General features: G+C 40.9%; 1 protein-coding gene across 5 annotated transcripts in view; it reads left to right on the top strand.

The window, feature by feature from the left end:
• Window positions 1-21,097, top strand: part of FBXL13 (F-box and leucine rich repeat protein 13) — a 164,117-nt gene that overhangs the window by 47,465 nt on the left and 95,555 nt on the right. For all 5 annotated transcript variants that reach the window (XM_042859369.2, XM_005305811.4, XM_065557102.1 and 2 more), the window contains 2 exons: window positions 1,513-1,608; window positions 5,166-5,301. In XM_042859369.2, the coding sequence (XP_042715303.2) occupies window positions 1,513-1,608; window positions 5,166-5,301 (232 nt within the window). The remainder of the gene's footprint in view (window positions 1-1,512; window positions 1,609-5,165; window positions 5,302-21,097) is intronic.

The following is a 21,097-nucleotide window of genomic DNA, read 5'->3' as shown; positions in this document are numbered from 1 at the left end:
TAATGCATACTTATCAAGCCTAAATACTTATTAATATTATACTTCTATAATCCTACAACTTAAATCGGTTTAGCATACATTGATTATATATAACATAGCATATGAGTTAATCATAACATTACACAGCACACAAATAAATGGATGGTAAAATAAACTAATTGGCTACAATGGGTGTCTAGAGATTTTAAAATTTAAAGAAAAAAAAATAAAAGAAAAAGCTCTGTACTGATCTGGGAAATGTAGTGAATCCATCTATGTATATATGGACTCTTTTTAAGTTTTCAGTTCTAGTATGTCATTTCATATTTAAAAATAGAATATGCTAGTGCTGAAATCTGTATTCAATGTAATCACATCTCCCTTATGTTCTAGGAGAAGTAACTAACTGAAGGCAGAGGACAAGCTGCTTCTCAAAAGAGATTATTCTAAGTTGCTACTCCCAAAATGTTTGTGGAGATGAAATTTTTGGGAAGCAATAATGTAAGAGGGATGTGGAAAAGAAAATTCACAATGATATCTCTAGGATACAGATTGTGACCAAATCAGTTATCTTTTGGAGCCTACTAACATAGTGCATCGAGCAATATCAGGCTCTTTACAGAGATCTGTGGGGTAAATTTCATAGCAAACTTTGCCTAGGCCTGTGAAAGGTGCTTCAGACAAGGAGATCTGATATCCTCATTCCTGTGACTCCTTTAAAAATCTTCCTCTCAGGACTCGGTTAGCTGAGAAAACCGATCCCTTGATTGCTATATCAGGCACTTGGTCATAGGTGGCTGTATAATGCCTTATCTGACATCACATGACTCTAGAGGGGAAAGTAGATCCTACTTCAGCCAGGGGTGAAAGTAACTTACGGGACTTACCAGTACTGCCGGAGTCCTGAGGGGGCGTGGCCTCAACCGGAAGAGGCGGGGCCTCTCAAGATTTAAAGGCCCTGGGGCACCAGCTGTGGCTGGGAACCCCAGGGCCTTTAAATCAACCCAGGGCTCCCAGCTGCAGAGGTGGCTGGGAGCCCCTGGGGCTCAGGGGCAAATTAAACGGCCCGGGGCTTCGGCCGCCACAGAGCTCCGGGCCCTTTAAATCTCCACTGCAGCTCTGGCAGTCGGAGCTGCGGGTGGGATTCAAAGGGCTCTGGGCTCTCCACAGAGGCGGGGAGCTCCGAGCCGTTTAAATCCCGGCCCCAGCCCGGGCGCCGGAGCTGCGGGCGGGATTTAAAGAGCTCTAGGCTCCCCGCCGCGGCAGGGAGCCCAGAGCCCTTTAAATCCCCGCCGTGGAAGCCGGTGCGGTCCAGCACAGTGTACTGGCTCTTGCCAGTACGCCGTACCGTACCGGCTTACTTTCACCTCTGACTTCAGCATAACATACTTCAGTCATATAAAATAGCTGACAGAAGCATTTTAAGTCTGTTGTTTTGGGTTGGTGAATGAATATTGTCTTTTTTTTTTTAAGTCTAGTGGTATTTCTTAAGCAATATTTTCTATTTTCATACATTCTGTTTTTCTATCCTAGATCTTCCATTATATCAACTTAATTGATCTGGCAAGATGTGCTCAAGTTAGCCGATCCTGGATGTTGCTAACACAGGCTAGTTCAATATGGACTGATGTAAGTAAGACTACTTGCAACTATGACATAATAAGAGGTTTAATGTTTTACTTCAACTTTCTTGAAAAAAAAAGAGGATAAACCAAGCTAGTAGGTTACTTTTTTAAAAATTATAAGGACCTGGGGTGAAATCCTGATGCCACTGAATTAAATGGCAAAATTCCTTTTAATTTCAAAGTACCCAGGATTTCACCTCTCTTCTCAATTATATAAATATAAATTAGGAGTAAATCCAGTGAATCAATTGTGTTACATCACTATAAAACTGGTGTAAGTGAAAGGAGAATCAGACACTATGTATATATTTACAACTTGAATTCATTGTAGATATAAAAATATCAGATCCTTATACTTCCTTACACAATTTGTATTCATTCAGTGAGTTTGTGTCTGAATTTCTTACATTCAGGACATGATCTATACATTTGTCATTTTAAGATCAGGAATAGTCAACTACTACTGACTATCGAAATATAATTAAGTATGATGTAAGGAAACTAAACACTGAAATCCAAAATAGTAATCCAGAAACTGAAGGCTAAAATCCAAATAATAATAAAATATATCAAGTATTTTGCTCTCATAACTAAAAGAATGGTCAAGTTATGAACATGGTGTATTATGTTTTGTTTATTGTTATTGAACATTAGATTAAAATTACAATTTAAAGTTTTGCTTATCTGCCGCTAGAACACTGACAGTAATAACAGAAACTCTGAAGATAGATTTTATTATTTTTCAGTAAAAACAACACTTACTCCATTCTGGAAACTGCAAAAGAGATTCGTAATAAACTCTAAAGTCACATGTACTCTGTCTCACAAAATTCTGAACCTTCTAGTTATTTCAGGAACATCAGGTTATTTATTTCAAAGGGTATTCCTGTCTGAAAAAAATACATACGTGTGGATAATCTGTTTGTAATGTGTATATATCATTTTGTCTAATCTTATCAAACTATCAAAAAGTTAAGAAAGAAGCAGTCATCATTAGCATCTCTTCTTTGTGCAAGGTAATAAGTACTGTAGGAAGAAGAGAATGAATTTTAGTGAAACTATTTCTCAGTATCGGAAATATTAGGAGGTCTCACAGATCGCTTCTGAACATAAGAGCAGTAAGCACTTCTGTAGTAATGGATTTCAGAATAGCAGCCATGTTAGTCTGTATGTGCAAAAAGAACAGGAGTACTTGTGGCACCTTAGAGACTAACAAATTATTTGAGCATAAGCTTTCGTGGGCTACAGCCCACTTCATCAGATGCATAGAATGGAACATACAGGCGAGCATTTAACATGCGCGAATTCAGCGTTGTGCAGTTGGGAAAAACAAAAACAAAAACAAAAAAAAGGAGAAAAATAACAATTTAAATACTATACCTGTAGTGCGGGTGATTCCGCCCGCCATTACACTCAGTGTAATTTTGACTATACGCGATTTTCGCTTTATGCGCTGACATAACCCCGGCATAAGATGAGACTCGCCTGTGTAGTAAGAAGATATGTATACATACAGAGAACATGAAAAGGTATAAGTTGCCATACCAACTCTAAGAGACTAATTAATTAAGATGAGCTATTATCAGCAGGAGGAAAAAAACTTTTGTAGTGATAATCAAGATGGCCCATTTCAGACAGTTGACAAGAAGGTGTGAGGATACTTAACATGGGGAAATAGTTTCAATTTGTGTAATGATCCAGCCACTCCCAATCTCTATTCAAGCCCAAGTTAATGGTATCTAGTTTGCAAATTAATTCTAGTTCAGCAGTTTCTAATTGGAGTCTGTTTTTGAAGCTTTTCTGTTGCAAAATTGCCACCTTTAAGTCTGTTACTGAGTGACCAGAGAGGTTGAAGTGTACTCCTACTGGTTTTTGAATGTTATGATTCCTGATGTCAGATTTGTGTCCATTTATTCTTTTGTGCAGAGAGTGTCTGGTTTGGCCAATGTACATGGCAGAGGGACATCTATCAATGTGATATATGCCATCATGTGCCAGCAGTGCCCCTCTGCCATGTACATGGTAGCTTTTATCTTTATAATGATGCACAGAAAAATTAAGTGACTTGAGCATGATCACTTAGGGTGAAATCCTACTCTTAATGAAGTCAGTGGCAAAACTTCGTTGACTTCAGTATAAGAACCACCAGGCCCTCCATGAGACTCCCAATCGTGTGCTCTAATCACTAACCTACTCTTACCCTCCTTCTGAATTAAAATAATGGTGATTGCTCTTCATAATGATTGAAGTAGAGCACATATGGCATAAAATGTAAAATGGATAGATTTAGTACGGTGGATGTAACATAAGTTACCCTTTTAAAGGTGACCTACAAAGGAAAGATATGTTTGTGATCTTTCTTGTCTTTTTATGAAGAACAAGTTTAAAGAAGGCTTGAATATTCATTTTTTATCTTAAAAAAGGAGGGATTGTTAGATGGTTTTTGTTGTTAGAAATGTCTGGACTTGACTTTCCCATGTTTCCTAGAAGACTCCTTAGTCAGACTGTTTGAAACTATTTTCTCATTTTTTTTTGTTAACACATATTTAACTCAGAGTTTTAACTCTGCAGGGAGTGGGAGGGAAGGAAGATTAAAGATCCACCCATGCCTAGTTCTTTAGCTTAACTTGGGTCCAGGCAGAGGTGAAAGTAAGCTGGTCCGGTCCGGTACAGCGTACTGGCAAGAGCCGGTACACCGCCAACTGCACTGGCAAGGGGCAGCTTCCCCAGGTCAGCGATTTAAAGGGCTTGGGGCTCCTGGCAGCAGCCGGAGCCCTGGGCCCTTTAAATTTCTGCAGGGCCCCGCTGTCGGAGCCCTGGGGCTCTGGCAGCGGGACTCTGACCGCAATTTAAAGGGCCAGGGGCTCCGCTGCGGTAGCGACACCCGGAGCCCAGAGCCCTGCTGCTGGAGCCCTGGGGCTCCCGGCCGCCGCCGCACCTACTGCTCCTGCCGTGATTTAAAGGGCCCGGGGCTCCCAGCCGCTGCTACTGCCCCCGCTCTTCCGGTTGAGACCCCACCCCTTCCAGTTGAGTCCCCACCCCGTGCTCAGGACTCCGGCGTACCGGTAAGTCCTTTAAATTACTTTCACCCCTGAGTCCAGGTCTCTAATCATTCAGCAAAAGAGGGAAGACAAAACTTTATATTCCTGATATATCTAAGGTTAAAAATTAATCTTAAAAAAATGGTTTACAATAATTTAGGTCTTTAGACACCATAAAGGAAAAATCAAAAATGGGAAAAGCCAATAGTTAATTTTTTCTTTGTGGTCACTTATATATGTGTCCTCCTTGTGGATTGGTCAGTATGCCAGCCTGGGCATAATAAAGTTTAGGCCTCAATCCTGCAAACACTTATGCGCATATTTAACTTCATGCATGTGAGTATTCTTAATAAACTGTACTAGACTACTTGTATGTAAAGCTGAGAATGTGTTTCAACATTTGCATGGTCAAAGTCTTAGATTGTACAAATTTCTAACACTTAGTACTTTTAATAATTTTGTCTATTTTGTATGTATAACATCTTTGATATCTGATAACTGAATTGTTTAATTTGTTTAGATTGATTTTTCTTCAGTAAAGCACAAGATGCAGGACAAAACACTAATAAATATTCTGAAGAAATGGCGTCCTTATGTGGTACGTTTGAATCTTCGTGGTTGTTCTTCTCTTCACTGGCCAAGCTTTAAAAGTATTAGTAAGTATTTTAATATTTTTTAGTTCTGTCTCTTCATTTCTCTCTCACTTGCATCTTTTTCTTTTATCAGATGCCTCACTCTATCACTAGTTTTTTTTCTGCTTTGCAGCATATGAGCTTCCCTACAACTCCAGCCATGACAAAGCATAATGAATTTGGGATCAGTAGGCTCCTTTAAATTGCTTTTCTCCACTACTCTCAGTTTCTAGGCACTATAATAGCCTTTTAGCTTAGCAGTATTAGAGATGTATAGAATAACTTTTATTATGTTGGAGATACTGTGAGTATAGTTTGACAAATGAGGCTGGAATGCAAACTTGTGCTTAAATGTACATGCCAGAACCCAACTGCACTGAGGTAATTATAACAAAACTCAGATGTACACAATATTGTGATGATGTATTATCATTTAAAGTTGAAGTCACAATATTCAATGTCTGGGAAATCTTCATTTCCAGCATCGAAGGGTTAAAAATGGAGGCAGGGAACACACTAATGAAGACTTGTCCAGTTTTTTATGTTTAGGACACTGTAAGAAAAATTATAACCATGCATGCCTGCCAATAATGCAAAATAAAACAGTAACTTCCTTAGTGCCTGTTTAAATATTTCTCGCTATGGTGCTCTATGTTGCCACAGTGCAGGGCAACTGCACCTGCATTCCCCCTCATGGCCTACCAAGATACTTAAACTTAATTCAGTAAAGTCTTCCAAGGATAAGCAGGAAACTGCCATATCTGTTATATATGGAAACCCCCAAAAGACCATGAAAACGTTTTGAGGCTAAGGTGGGCTTCAGCAGAACAAAAACTAACTGAACGGATTTTAAAAAATTGAATCTGGCCATGAATAATATTCCTAACTGCAAAAGTGCAAAAATCATGAGTGATCCTCAAAAATCATGATGATAAAAATATAAAATTTTGTTTCTTGGTCTTTCTTTTGATTTTTGAATTTCCCCTGCCCACCTATGTCTGTATAACACTTAGTTGCCATCTTTCAAATTTATAGTGAGTAAGGTAATTTTGGCCTCTGTTGCAGGAGCATCTACTGGGGGATCAAAATAAAATTGAGCACACAGTCCCCACCCAAACTGAGGAGCTTCAGTTAGGGAATTGGAAATTGAATGTGCTTTTGTCTATTGTGAAGAGCTAGAAATCAGGACTGTGTAGTGAATGAAGCTGTTGTCCATAGCACCTTGGTCTCTCTTGTTGAGGAATTTGGAAGGTGTGTAATCAATTAAGGAGGGGATTACAGAAAGAGAAAGGATGATCTTCTGTTTAAGGAAGTTGAATGCTGGCCTGGAAAATGGATTCTGTTTCTTCCTCTGCATCAGAGTTCCTGTGTGATGCTAGGCAAGTTGCAGTAAACCAATATTTTCAGTGATGGCCACTAATTGCATGTTCTTTTGATTTGCGGAAGTGCGGAGCACTCACAACTGCAATGGAAGTCAACTGGAGCAACTCTTTAAAGTGCTAGGTACTCTGAAAAATGAGGTCCTAGGTGACTTGAGTTGGACACCCAAAATTAGTGGACATTTTTGACAATTTGGGCTTTAATCAGCTCCACATCTGTAAAACAGGGATAAAAATGCCACCTATACTCACAGGGGTATTGTGAACATTAATAAATTTATGTTTCTGAAGTACTTGGATACTATGGTGACAGCACCATAGAAATGCCCAGAAGGAAATTATTAGTTCTGTATTCAGTGTAGGGTTTGGATGGCATATGGTCTAAGGTTACAGTGAGTACTGAATAAATATCCATGCAGTGTGGAAAAATTAGTATGTGATCTTGTAATTAAAGATTGTGTCATGATTAAGAATGCAAGTTTGTCACGGAGGTCACAGATTCCGTGACTTTCCGGGACATCCATGACTTCTGCAGTGGCCAGTGCGGTTGGCCCAGGGGCTGCCTGAGCTGCTCAGGCAGCCCCTGCGCCAGCTGCACCGGCCACTGTTGGGGCAGTCTTGGGCCATCACGCCCACCTCCCTCAGCAGCAGCAGGAGTTTGGGTGTGGGAGGGGGCTCAGGGCGGGGGGGGTGGGGCACAGGAGGGGGTAAGGGCTCTAGGCGGCTCTTACCTCGGGGGCTCCCTGGAAGCAGCAACATCCCCCTCCCTCAGCTCCGGAGGCACGGCCAGGCAGATCTGCGCGCTGCCTTGGACTGCAGGCACCACCCCCGCAGCTCCCATTGGCTGCGGTACCCGGCCAATGGGAGCTGCGGAGCCAGTGCTTGAGGCAGAGGCAGCGCGCAGAGCTGCCTGGTCCCACCTCTGCCTAGGAGCTGAGGGAGGGGGTTGTCGCAGCTTCTGGGGACGCGTGGAGCCAGGTAGTGAGCCTGCCATCCCCGCCAACCTGCACCCCCTGCACCAACAGGGGTCCCAGCCTGTGTGCTGCCATCTGCCCCCCCAGCACCAATGGAGGTCCCATGCCGCATGCCACTGCCCATCCCCCCCAGCACCCACAGTGCCCCCCGGGCCACCCCCCATGCCCGAGTACCTGTGGCACCCCTGGGCCACCCCTTCCTCCCCCCAAGATTTATTCAGGGGTATATAGTACAAGTCATGGACAGGTCATGGGTCGTGAGTTTTTGTTTACTGCCCGTAACCTGTCCATGACTCTTACTAAAAATACCCGTGAATAAAACATACCCTTAATCATGATGGAAATGGACAGGCACCCTTAAGTTTTGCATTTCCTAACTTTTGAGTGCTTAACTTGGCAATCTTAATGTTCTTTTCACATCCTTTATTTATTTATTGATTGTATATCTGTATACAGTGCCTGGCACAAACAATGAGTAACCAATCGCTGACTGGGACAGTACTGCACTATAAATTACTTGCCGATGATCATATGGTATCTTAGAGCCCATCAGTAACTGAAGTCAGGGTCACAGCTATATGTCCAGGTATTGTTGCTATGATTAAGGGACTGTGAAATGCTATGGAGCCCAAACCAACTTGGGAGGAACCTCTGAGCCTCTCAAGCCTCTTGGGTCATTTTATATTTATAATTTTTATATCTGAGAGGAAATAAAGGGTACTGTATAGCCTCAATAAAAAAAAGTGAATGAGGGTGCTGCTGAGATATAATAATGAAACTTAGTATTTACAGTGAAGATTACTTTGCCTTTAGAAGCTCATAGAGTATACGTGTTTGGAGGTGTCCTGAAGCCTCTGGGAGTAGACTGATGTAAGTAACTCCTGAATTTAGTAGTCAGCACTTGCATTTTAAGTGATTTAGTTTTGTACAACCGTAGCTGAATCTTTCCTTTTACATCAATGTCCTTAAAAGAACAACAAAATCTTAAATAATATATCTTTTTCTTGTACATATAACAGCTCATGTTACAACCCATCAGTAATTAATCCAATCACTCTGCATTGCTAATCAAATCACTCTGTGTAAATCCAATGTTGTTTTGACATGTGGTTGCTGTCACGCATGCGAGGCTATTTCGAGTGAAGTACTCACTAGCACTTTTGTCTGTAAAACTTTTGTCAATAAGGGGTGTGAAAAAAACCACCCTCCTGAGCGATGTAAGTTACACTGACAGAAGTGCCGGTGTGGACAGTGCTATGTTGGCAGGAGATGCTCTCCCGCTGACATAGCTACTGCTGCTCATTGGGGGTGTTTTATTTATGTCGATTGGAGAGCTCTCTCCAGTCACCATAGAGCAGCTACACGGGAGACCTTACAGTGGTGCATCTGCTGTGGTACAACTGTGCCACTGTAAAATGTCTAGTGTAGACATAGTCTAACTCGAGTGTACTAACTTAAGCTACTGTTACAGTGAAGACAAGCCCTCAGAGAAGCACTTGTAGCATGACCCTGAGAGAAAGCTATAAGACAGAGAGAACTTTTTGGATAGAGTAGTGGCTGGAAAAAGAATAAGAATATTGAGCAAGGAAACTGTACTGTGTTGTTTGATTCCAGCCATGTTCAAGGAAACAGGACTTTATCTACATTCTTTGTAAATAAACAGGATTGTGTCAACAAAATACTTGACTGTTTCATTAACTTCTCCTCTTAATGGAAAAAACCCACAAGACTCTGACTAATGGCTAACTGCTTGGGTGAAAGGGGGCAACAATTGTAATTGCCTGATATTTAATAATATATCTTATTTTGTATATCAAGTATGATCTCTATTTACAATGAATAATACAATTTGAGTGAACATTTTCAGTAAATTGTCTCTAGCCTGTTCATGCTGGGAATCTAGATCCTGTCTCTTCATCCATATTTGTGGAAGGCCTCATTAGTAGCTTAATATTGTGGTTCCATTGTACTGGGGGCAGGATGTGAGGAGCTTGTAAGTAGGAGCCACACCCATTCATGTCACTGAATTTAGTTCTGTGGAGGCTGCTGTGCAATGCAATTTGGGGGACAAGCATGGATTGCGGTTTAGCTATTGGGAATGTCCTTATGCAGCTCCACTGGCCATTTCCCCTGCAGAGCAAGTAAAAGGAGCTAGTGCAGTCATTGGTACTATATAGAAGTTTAGTTTTTAAATAGTTCCAAAGCTTTAGTTCGCAAACTTGACACAATCTCCTGCAACAGTAGGTATAATTAATGAAGCTAGGGATTCCACTAGAGTTTTGATACTTGGGAACTAGTCTCCCCTTAAAAACTAGATGATAACTCGAAGGTTGGTTTCTGTTTATGAGCCCAAAGTACAATTATTATCAAGTTAATACTTATAAGCCTCAAGTAATTATGCTACAGTATTTGATGTATGTATATAACTAATGCTGCAGTATCTTATATGCAGTGCTGGGGAAGAGCCCGTGGTCATGGTACATGTAGGTAACAATGACATAGGGCTTGGAGGCCAAATTTAGGCTGTTAAGTAAGAGATTAAAATCCAGGTCCTCCATGGTAGCATCCTATGAAATGTTTCCAGTTCCACAAGCAGGGTCAGTCAGGCAGGCAGAACTGCGGGGTCTCAATGCGTGGATGAGACAATGGTATTGGGAGGAGGAATTTAGGCTTATTAGGAATTGGGGAATCTTTTGGGAAAGGAAGGGCCTATACAGGAAGGACGGGCTCCACCTAAACCAAAATGGAATCAGATTGCTGGCATGTAAAATTTAAAAGGTTGTGGAAAAGTTTTTAAACTAAGGGCTGGGGGAAAGCCAACAGATGTGGAAGAGCATGCAGTTTGGGTGGAAACATCCCATAGGAATGAATTTGCTAAAGGGGGGAACTCTATATATTAGTAAAGAAGATAGAATAGAAGTTAATAATGTACAGGTAGGAATTGAAGAGAAACAGCTGAACAAAAAACAGTCCCATTCAGTTACATCACAACGAAATACTGACTCATTTTATAAGTGTTTGCATACAAGTGCTATAAGTCTAAACACTAAGATGGGTGAACTTGAGTGCCTGATATTAAATGAGGATATTGATATAATAGATATCACTGAAACTTGGTGGAATGATGATAATCAATGGACATAGTAATACAAAATATATAGGAATGACAGAGTAGGTTGCGTTCATGGGTGTGTGGCATTTTAAAGAAAGTATATAGTCAAATACAGTAAAAATCTTAAATTAATCAAATTGTAACATAGAATCTCTGTGGATAGAAATTCCATGCTTGAATAATAAGAATATAGTAGTAGGAATATATTACTGACCACCTGACCAGGATGGCGATGGTTATTGTGAAATGCTCGGGCAGATTAAAGAGGCTAAAAAACAAAAAACCCAATATCAATATGGAATTTGAGCCAGCCCCATATTGACTGGGTATATGTTACCTTAGGAAGAGATGCAGAGTTAAAATTTCTAAATACCATTAAAGACTGCTTCTTGGAGCAGCTAGTCCTGGAACCCACAAGGGGAGGGGCAGTTGTTGATTTAGTTCTAAGTGGATCACAGGATGTGGTCCAAGAGGGGAATATAACTGAACTGCTCAGTAATAGTGACCATAATGTAATTAAATTTAACATCCTATAGGGGGGAAAATACCAAAGAAACCCTCTATAGTAGCATTTAACTTCAAAAAGGAGAACAAAATTGAGGAAGCTAGTTAAACAGAAATTAAAAGGAACAGTCGCAAGAGTGAAATGCCTGCAAGCAGCATGGAAACTATTTAAAAACACCATAATAGAGGCTCAAACTAAATCTATACCCCAAATAAAAAAAGAGGACTAAAAAAGTGCCATTATGTCTAAACAACAGAGTAAAAGAGACAGAGGTAAAAAGGCATTCTTTAAAAATTGGAAGTCAAATCCTAGTGAGGAAAATAGAAAAAAGCATAAACTCTGGCTAGTCAAGTGTAAAAGTATAATTAGGCATGCCAAAAAAGAATTTGAAGAGCAAATAGCAAAAGGCACAAAAACTAACAGCAATTTTTTAAAAATACATCAGAAGCAGGAAGACTGCCAAGCAATCAGTGGTTCCACTGAGTGATCAAGGTGCTAAAGGAGCACTCAAGGAAGAAAAATCTGTTGCAGAGAAGCTAAGTAAATTCTACAGAGGATGTGAGGGAGATTCGTACATCTGAGCCATTCTTTTTAGGTGACAGATCTAAGGAATTGTCCCAGATTGAGGTGTCAGTAGAGGATGTTTTGGAACAAATTGAAAAATGAAACAGTAATAAGATCCCAGAACCAGATGGTATTTACCCAAGAGTTCTGAAGGAACTCGGATATGAAATTGCACAACTAACTGTGGTATGTAAACTGTTACTTAAATCATCTTCTGTATCAGATGATTGGTGAATAACTAATGAGATGCTGATTTTTTTAAAAAAGTTCCAGAGGCAGTCCTGGCAGTTACAGGCCAGTAAGCCTAACTTCAATACAAAGCAAATTGGTTGACACTGTAGTAAAGAATAGAATTGGATACATAGGATGAACACGATAGGTTGGAGAGTCAACATGGCTTTTGTAGAGGGAAACCATGCCTCACCAATAGATTAGAATTCTTCAAGTGTGTTAACAAGCATGTGGTCAAGGGTGATCCAGTTGAAATAGTGTACTTGGACTTTCAGAAAGCCTTTGACAAGGTCTTATACCAAAGGCTCTTAAGCAAAGTAAGGAGTCATGGCACAAGAGGGAAGGTCCTCGCATGGATTAGTAACTGGTTAAAAGATAGAAAACAAAAGGTAGGAATAAATTGTCAGTTTTCACAATGGAGAAAAGTAAATAGAAGGGTTCCCCAAAGATATGTACTGGGACCTGTGCAGTTTTACTTATTTATAAATAATCTGGAAAAAGAGGTGAACAATGAGGTGGCAAAATTTGCAGATGATACAAAATTATCATAGAATCATAGAATATCAGGGTTGGAAGGGACCTCAGGAGGTCATCTAGTCCAACCCCTTGCTCAAAGCAGGACCAATCCCCAACTAAATCATCCCAGCCAGGGCTTCGTCAAGCCGGCCCTTAAAAACTTCTAAGGAAGGAGATTCCACCACCTCCCTAGATAACCGTACATAAATAGTTAAGTCCAAAGCTGATTGCTAAGAGATACAAAGGCATCTCACACAACTGGGTGATTAGGCAACAAAATGGCAGATGATATTCATTGTTGGTAAGTGCAAAGAATTGCACATTGGAAAACTTAATCCCAACTGTACATAAAAAATGATGGAGTTTTAATTTAGCTGTTACCACTTGAGAAAGATCTTGGATTCATCATGGATAGTTCTCTGAAAACATCTGCTCAGTGTACAGCAGCAGTCAAAAAAGCTAACAATGTTAGGAACCATTTGGAAAGGGATAGATAATAAGACAGAAAATATCATAATACCACCATATAAATCCATATAGTATGCCCATACCTTGAATACTGCATGCAGTTCTAGTCTATACCATATATTATAATTGGAAAAGGTGCAGAGAAGGGCATCAAAAATGATTAGGGATATGGAACAGCTTTCATACAAGGAGAGATTAACAATACTGGGACCGTTCAGTTTAGAAAAGATATGACTAAGGCTGCGCTGCCCTGAAGATAAGGGTAGCCCCACAGACTCTGGCCACTAGGCTGTGCTGCCATGAAGGTAAGGGCAGCCCCACAGATTCAGGCCACTATAGACTCTGGTTGCTAGACCTCATGGGCCCGAAGACGAGGAGCCACTGTCACCGAAAAGGGGTGATCTTCACTTTCCTCCTCCTGATGGCCTGATACCCCATGACATCCTCTGAAAGGGAATGTCAGAATAATAGGTGATCATGTAATTAAAAACACACAAGGGGGCTGAATTAAGGTTGTATGGGCAACCTGAATTCTGGCATTTCCTAACTTTTGTGTGTAATTTTTAGGTTTTTAAAAAAAGCAAACTGAAAAAACAAATTCCTGTATGTGACATCATATTGACACCTACATGAGTCAACTGCAGGGTTGGAACCTTTAGATCAGGTGTAGTCAATTATTTTTGGTCAAGGTCCAGATTTCTTGGTCAAGGTATAGTCAAGGTCCAGACTGCAGAGAAACATTTTTCACATCTCAGTAACAATAATGATAATAATTAGAGCTGTCAAGCAATTAAAAAAATTAATCGCGATTAATCGCACGATTAATCGCACTGTTAAACAATGATAGAATACCATTCATTTAAATATTTTTGGATGTTTTCTACATTTTCAAATATATTGATTTCAGTTACAACACAGAATACAAAGTGCAGTGCTCACTTTATATTTATTTTTGATTACAAGTATTTTCACTGTAAAAGAGCAAAAGAAATAGTATTTTTCAATGCTTCTAATACAAGTACTGCAGTGCAATCTCTTTATCATGCAAATTGAACTTTGAATTTGTACAATTATGTACAAAAGAACCTGTATTCAAAAATAAAACAATGTAAAATTGTAGAGCCTGCAAGTTCTCCCAGTCCTACTTCTTGTTCTGCCAATTGCTCAGACAAACCAGTTTGTTTACATTTGCAGGAGATAATATTGTCGGATTCTTGTTTACAATGTCACCTGAAAGTGAGAACAGGCGTTTTCATGGCATTGTTGTAGGCAGCCTCACAAGATATTTATGTGCCAGATGCGCTAAAGATTCATATGTCCCTTCATGCTTCAATCACCATTCCAGGGGACATGCGTCCATGCTGATGACAGGTTCTGCTTGATAACAATCCAAAGCAGTGCAGACCGACGCGTGTTCATTTTCATTATCTGAGTCAGATGCCACCAGCAGAAGGTTGATTTTCTTTTTTGGTGGTTCGGGTTCTGTAGTTTCTGCATCGGAGTGTTGCTCTTTTAAGACTTCTGAAAGCATGCTCCACACCTCGTCCCTCTCAAATTTTGGAAGGCATTTCAAATTCTTAAACCTTGGGTCAAGTGCTGTAGCTATCTTTAGAAATCTCATATTGGTACCTTCTTTATGTTTTGTGAAATCTGCAGTGAAAGTGTTCTTAAAATGAAATATATGTCTGCTATAACATGAAATATATGGCAGAAGGTGGCTAAAACAGAGCAGGGGACATACAATTCTCTCCCAAGGAGTTCAATCACAAATATAATTAACACATTTTTTTTTAACAAGCTTCATCAGCATGGAAGCATGTCCTCTGGAATGGTGGCCGAAACATGAAGGAGCATACGAATGTTTAGCATATCTGGCATGTAAATACCTTCCAGTGCCAGCTACAAAAGTGCCATGCAAATGCCTGTTCTCACTCTCTGGTGACATTGTAAATAAGAAGAGGGCAGCATTATCTCCTGTAAATGTAAACAAACTTGTTTGTCTTAGCGATTGGCTGAACAAGAAGTAGGACTGAGTGGACTTGTAGGCTCTAAAATTTTACTTTGTTTTGTTTTTGAGTGCAGTTATGTAACAAAAAAAGAATCTACATTTGTAAGTTGCACTTTCACAAGGAGATTGCATTACAGTACTTGTATGTGGTGAATTGAAAAATACTATTTCTTTTGTTTATCATTTTTACAGTGCAAATACTTGTAACCAAAAATAATATACACTTTGATTTCAATTACAATACTGACTACAATATATATGAAAATGTAGAAAAAATCCAAAATATTTAATACATTTCAGTTGGTATTCCATTGTTTAACAGTGCGATTAAAACTGTGCCAACTTTCAAATCTCTGCTCTAAAGTATGAGGGTGCCAGAGCTTCTTAAAGACTAAGTTGCCAGAATTGTTTAATATAGGCAAATCATGTTTTCCCCTGGCTTTGTTCTTGGAATCAGCTGAACCATTTTGACTTAAATTTAAAAAATAAATAAATAATACGACTGAAACAGACACCTGGCATGGAAAATTTCAGCCTAAATGGTTAGCCTGTCAAAGTTATAAGCAAGTGAAAACAGGGTCTAATAATGGGAAGTGTGGGGAACCTTCATAATAAACAGTGCCAATTGCCTCACCTACAGTTAATCATAGCACAGTAGTAACTTCTATATTTTGTGGGTCTTTATCTGTGCATAGCTTTTAATATAAATTTCTCTAATTTTGGTACAGTTTTAAAATATGTGGTCACAGCAGAGGTACACCTTGAATGTGGGGGCAGAGGGATAAGAGTGCCCTGTCCTGGGCACCATGGCAGCTGGTCTAGTCCTTCTGAGTCCCGCTCTCACCTCTTCCCCTCCACTTGCACACAGTTACTGCTTCCCCTTTGGCGGAGATGTGCCCCACCCCTGCCTACTGCTGGGTCGAGGGGCAGGAGCTAGCCAGAACCTGATTGTTTGGGAGCTGAGCCAATCAGCTAATGGGGAGGCAGTAACTGGAGCTGGATGGTGTGGTTGAAATTGGAGGGGAAATGGAGCTGAGCATGGGTGGAAACATAGATCGGCCCCTGCAATATTTCCATTTTGGGTAACATCCACTGTTGTCCCTGGTACTGGGGCACTGTTTGCTTGTGGTATTAAAAAACTGTATTCCAAATCCAGTTTTATAGGCAAATAAGCAACCTTATATCTCTGTTAAGCATTAGATCATTTATTACAGTTCTTCCCTGATTAGTGATAATGAGAGCCCTTTTTGAATAGTGTACTTATGAAAAATATTTACTGCTACCCCTACCCGTAAGGTTGTGTGTCATCCGAAGTAGTGGGCTGTAGCCCACGAAAGCTTATGCTCAAATAAATTTGTTAGTCTCTAAGGTGCTACAAGTACTCCTGTTCTTTTTGCGGATACAGACTAACACGGCTGCTACTCTGAAATATGTCTTTAATTGTTTTTCCTCACCTCCTCTGTAAAAAGACTATTTTCTACTAATGTATATATTGATTACCTAGAACTAGATCAATGCAACTTGTAAGTTAAAATGCACTTTTGCTTATCTTAAACCTGCACATCAAAGACACTAAATTTTATTCTATATGACTGGACATTATATCTACAAACTATATATCTTTCTATAATTGCTGAAATTTTGTATCTTCAGCAGGCTCAAAATCAAAGATTATAACAATTTTTAACTGTTCACTCTCATTTGTTAAAAGTGATTCATGGTAGTACTGTCTGTGTGATTGTCTGCAAAGAAAGTGTATATTTGAAACAGCTTGTTCTAATTATTATGGATATTCAGTGATCCACTTTAAGAGTGAAAGATATTTCAATCAGTATTTTTTGCTATTCAAATTAGTAGGAACAATTTATTCTGTTACAAATCCACTGATATTGGGCATGCAGCCTGCCTGTGTATGTCTTTTGAACTGTTATGGAAGCTTGATTGAAGCAGAGAGTAAGATACGATGCTTTTAAAATTGCTGCAGGCCTATTTTCCATCCTGCTGTTTTCAGATTGCTGAAGATCGTATCAAAGTGCCACTCGTCAGAGGTTTTTGTTGCTAACAAACTGAATTGAATTGTCTGTTCAAGTATAGCCTGAAGCAGTGGTTTTCAAACTTTTTTTCTGGCGACCCAGTTGAAGAAAATTGTTGATGCCCGCAACCCAACAGAACTGGGGCAGAGGGGTTTGGGGTGTGGGAGGGGCTCAGAGCTGGGGCAGAGGGTTGGGATGTGGGGGTGAGGGCTGCAGGTGGGGCTGGGGATGAGGGGTGTGGGGTGTAGGAGGGGACTCTGGGTTTGGGGGGGCTCAGGGCTGGGGCAGGGGGTTGGGATGTGGGAGGGGGTCAGGGCTCTGGGCTGGGGGTGCAGGCTCTTGGGTAGGGCTGGGGATGAGAGGTTTGGGGTACAGGAAGGGGCTCCGGGTTTGGGGGTGCTCAGGGCTGGGGCAGGGGATTGGGACATGGGGTTGGGGTGCGGGCTTACCTCGGGTGGCTCCTAGTCAGCGGTGCAGCAGGGGTGCTGAGGCAGGCTTCCTGCCTGTCCTGGCACTGCAGACCGTGCTAAGCCCTGGAAGCACCCAGCAGCAGGTCTGGCTCCTAGGCAGAGGCACTCAAGGGGCACCTCGTGGCTCTCGCCTGCAGGCACCACCACCCAAGCTCCCATTGGCCGGTTCCCAGCCAATGGGAGTGCGGAGCTGGTGCTCAGGGCGGGGGCAGTACATGGAGCCTTGTGGCCCCGCCACTTAGGAGCCGGACCTGCTGCTGGCTGCTTTCGGGGCGCAGCGCATTATCAGAACCGGTAGGGACTAGCCTGTGTTAGCCGGGTAGCACCGCCAACGGGACTTTTAACAGCCCGGTTGGTGATGCTGATCAGAGACACCGTGACCCAGTGCCTTACATTCTGCGACCCAGTACTGGGTTGTGACCTGCAGTTTGAAAACCACTGGCCTAAAGATGTCATGAGCTTTCCACTCTAACTGCCATGAACCACAGTTCTGATCTCATTCTAGATGAATCCAAGATTACACAGATTTTTGGCAACCTTTTTTTTTATTGTTAATGATAGAATAGCACTGACCTTGGCTGTTTTTTAGGGCTGGTTGACTGGCTAAACAAGTTTTGTATTTGCTATCCTGAATGAATCAGTTGCAAAATGTTGGGGTTTTAATTGCTTTTATGCATTCATGTATTACTACTTTGGTGGGTAAGGTATGTGCATGATATGTATATTGTAGCAGTTTGTTTTGTTTCTGTAGTTATAATATTCTTCCAAACTGACAAACTCAAACTGGCTTTGTGCCAAAAGGAAAATAATTATATTGGAGGGATAAAATACAACTCTCTGTTTGTGGTATTACTCCACCCACCCAGTGATCTGTAACAGGGGAGAGATCCTGGGGAACTATTTTACCTCCAAATGTGCCTGGGAGTTGCATTTAGAGCTTGCTGCTATTAGTATTCACAGCACAGGAATTGAAGATTTGGCAAGGAATGCTCTGCTGATTCCCGAGGTCAATGCATTTTAGAAGGCGTCCACATTTTGTGATAGTTTTGTTTTTAATAATAATTACAGTTTTTAGGGACCCCCAAACACTACGCTCATTAAGAGAAAGAGAAAAACTCCCAGATACAGCTGTTTATTGGAGTTGGAGGAGAAAGGAATGTAATAAAGAGAGAGAGAGAGGTTATAGGGAAAAAAGAGAGTAAGGAGGCTGTAGGAGTTAGGAGGGTTGGCCCAAGATTTTCTAACATCATTTAGATTCAGAAATACTCTTGGGAGCATTTGTAATTAAATGGTACAGAAGAAGAAATTTCAAGATGCAAGTGTGGTTTGTGGTTGTGGTGTTTCAATGGAGGAGATGTTCTGATTTATAGCAAATGGCAGATCAGCTCTTTTAATAAATAAACCACTCCCCTATAATTCTACAGTTTTTCTTTTTTCCCTGATCTGCTATTTCTCCTCTTTCATTTTTGTGTATCCCTTTCTCTTTTCTATACATTTCTTTCTCTCGCTTTTTAATTTGGCTGTCCTCTTCTGTTGTTTGGTTCCACACTGTTGTGATCCTTTTTGCTCCAGCCCCATTTCTGTTCTCACTATTGCAACTAACCTTTTTTTCCCACCACCTCCCCTTTTTGGGTCACTACAAACATGAACATACATCAAACTCTGACGTGTTCCAGGTAGATTGTCAGTTTTCCCAGAGTTCTAGAACCTTGTGGGTTCACAATAACCACTTGCACACATGTCTATTATATAAAAGTTTTTTAGTGCCATTGGCCTAAGGGAAATAATGCAGTAATCCTAGGCATGAAGGATTACAGCTGATTGCAGTTAGTTATACGTGCTGTAATTACTAGTTTAAACCCCTTGAAGCAGTCCAAGAAAAGGTGCACAGTTAATGCTGCTCTTAGAAACTCTTCAGGCCTGGGGTGCACCTTCCAGTCCATCCCTCTTTTGAGGGCAAAGTCTTTTTCTCCCCCCTTCAGTATCAAAGATTTGGATAGACTCCACGTCAAGTTTCCTTTCTTTCTTTTGGTACTGTTTCAGAAGTCTTTTTTGGTTATCTGCTTCAATGTAGTGGTGTCCGTGCTCGAAGGCTTCTCCTGCAGGGCAATTGTCAAACCATAATCCCCCTGAGCCTCCAATTTGATATATCCTCTTTTTAACTAGGCTCTACTCCCTGTGTTAAATGATAGGTGGTGTATTCAGCTTTGTCTCTTTAAGAAGTTCTTACTCTTGATTGTCTTCTATGATAGTTTCCGGTCTCTGGAACTCTTCTGTAGCAGCAGCATACTCTGATGCCACTATTTCTTTGAAGACAATGAAGGGCTGGTCCACCTAACCGTTAATGCCTCTTAATCAGTTGTTTTCCATGTATCACTGCTATTCCCAAGGGCCTTGGCCCTAGTGGGACTACTTGAGTGACAGTTTGATGATTCAGTATCACTGTAACCTTTAGATTTGTCACCTGCAGCAACTCAGCCACTTCTCAGACTTTAACCTCACATTCAGCTCCTTGAGTTGCTAACTCTTAGTGGTTACAGACCTTCCACACAGCCTCCCACCTATGCTTTGCACCTGACTGGTAAGTTGTCTCTTCTGGACCTGATCCTGGCTTTCCCCTGGCTGGTCTTTTTAAAACACTGCCTCTCTAGGTGCAGTGCTGGCTTTTTGTCCCTAACAGTTGAGACAGGTTGGTTTATAAACTCACTTTTTCCTCCTCAGCTTTTCTTCACTAGCTCTACTGCCAAAAACAGCTGTTCTCTTATGGGTCCATTATCTGTCCTTTTCATCCCTTCTCAGTAGTTCTCCTGTTCTTAGTTGTCTTCTTCCCTACCATCCTGAGGATCTCTGTGCTGGTAAAAGCCCCAAGATTTGGAGAAGAGGGGGTAGTTCAGTTGATGCTAGCTACTGTCTGCAAGAGATTTTTTCTTCCTGGAGCTTTTAAATGTTCCAGGAGGTACCACCTGATAAAATAAATTTTGTTGGCCAAGTGGAAAGGTCTTCCAACCTCCCAAGCTAACCTTTAATGTTTAAGATAATTCTGGGGCTGGGTACAGTGATGAGTAATGCAACAGTAGGTTAGCTACACAACTCTTCAGAGGGTATGCAAAGCTGTCTAAGTTCTTCAGTTTGGCAACATAGCAGCTGTAAGTGATTTACTTATTACAAGAATAAGGGGTGTGAAAGAATGCCTCAGATCACAGCACATTTTCTGCTAAAGGATTCTTTGGCAGTCCCTCACACTCTTACCATGTCCTGAATTTCTCTCTGGTTTAATGTTTTATATTAGAAAAAACTGTTAACAAATGCTCTGGATTACATTTTTAATGCAAAACAACATATGTGAGCTTTTAGGCAGGAGGGAGGGATCCATGGCCACTAGAATGCAGTATAGAGTTTGAAAGCTATATTTTTTCCCTCCATACAGCCTTCCAGATCTCCTCCCAATACAGTCGCTTGCATGTATTGTCAGACATTTCAAATGCAGAGCCTGATTCTGCTTCCTACACTCCTGCATAACTGTCAGTGATGTATGAGAGGAGGCGTGATCTGGAGTTTGA

This window comes from Chrysemys picta, chromosome 1 (assembly GCF_011386835.1).
Source record: "Chrysemys picta bellii isolate R12L10 chromosome 1, ASM1138683v2, whole genome shotgun sequence".
In the NCBI taxonomy this organism is placed as follows: domain Eukaryota; kingdom Metazoa; phylum Chordata; order Testudines; family Emydidae; genus Chrysemys; species Chrysemys picta.
The sequence above is the reverse complement of the archived record's forward strand: the minus strand, read 5'-3'. Positions and strand labels throughout refer to the sequence as shown.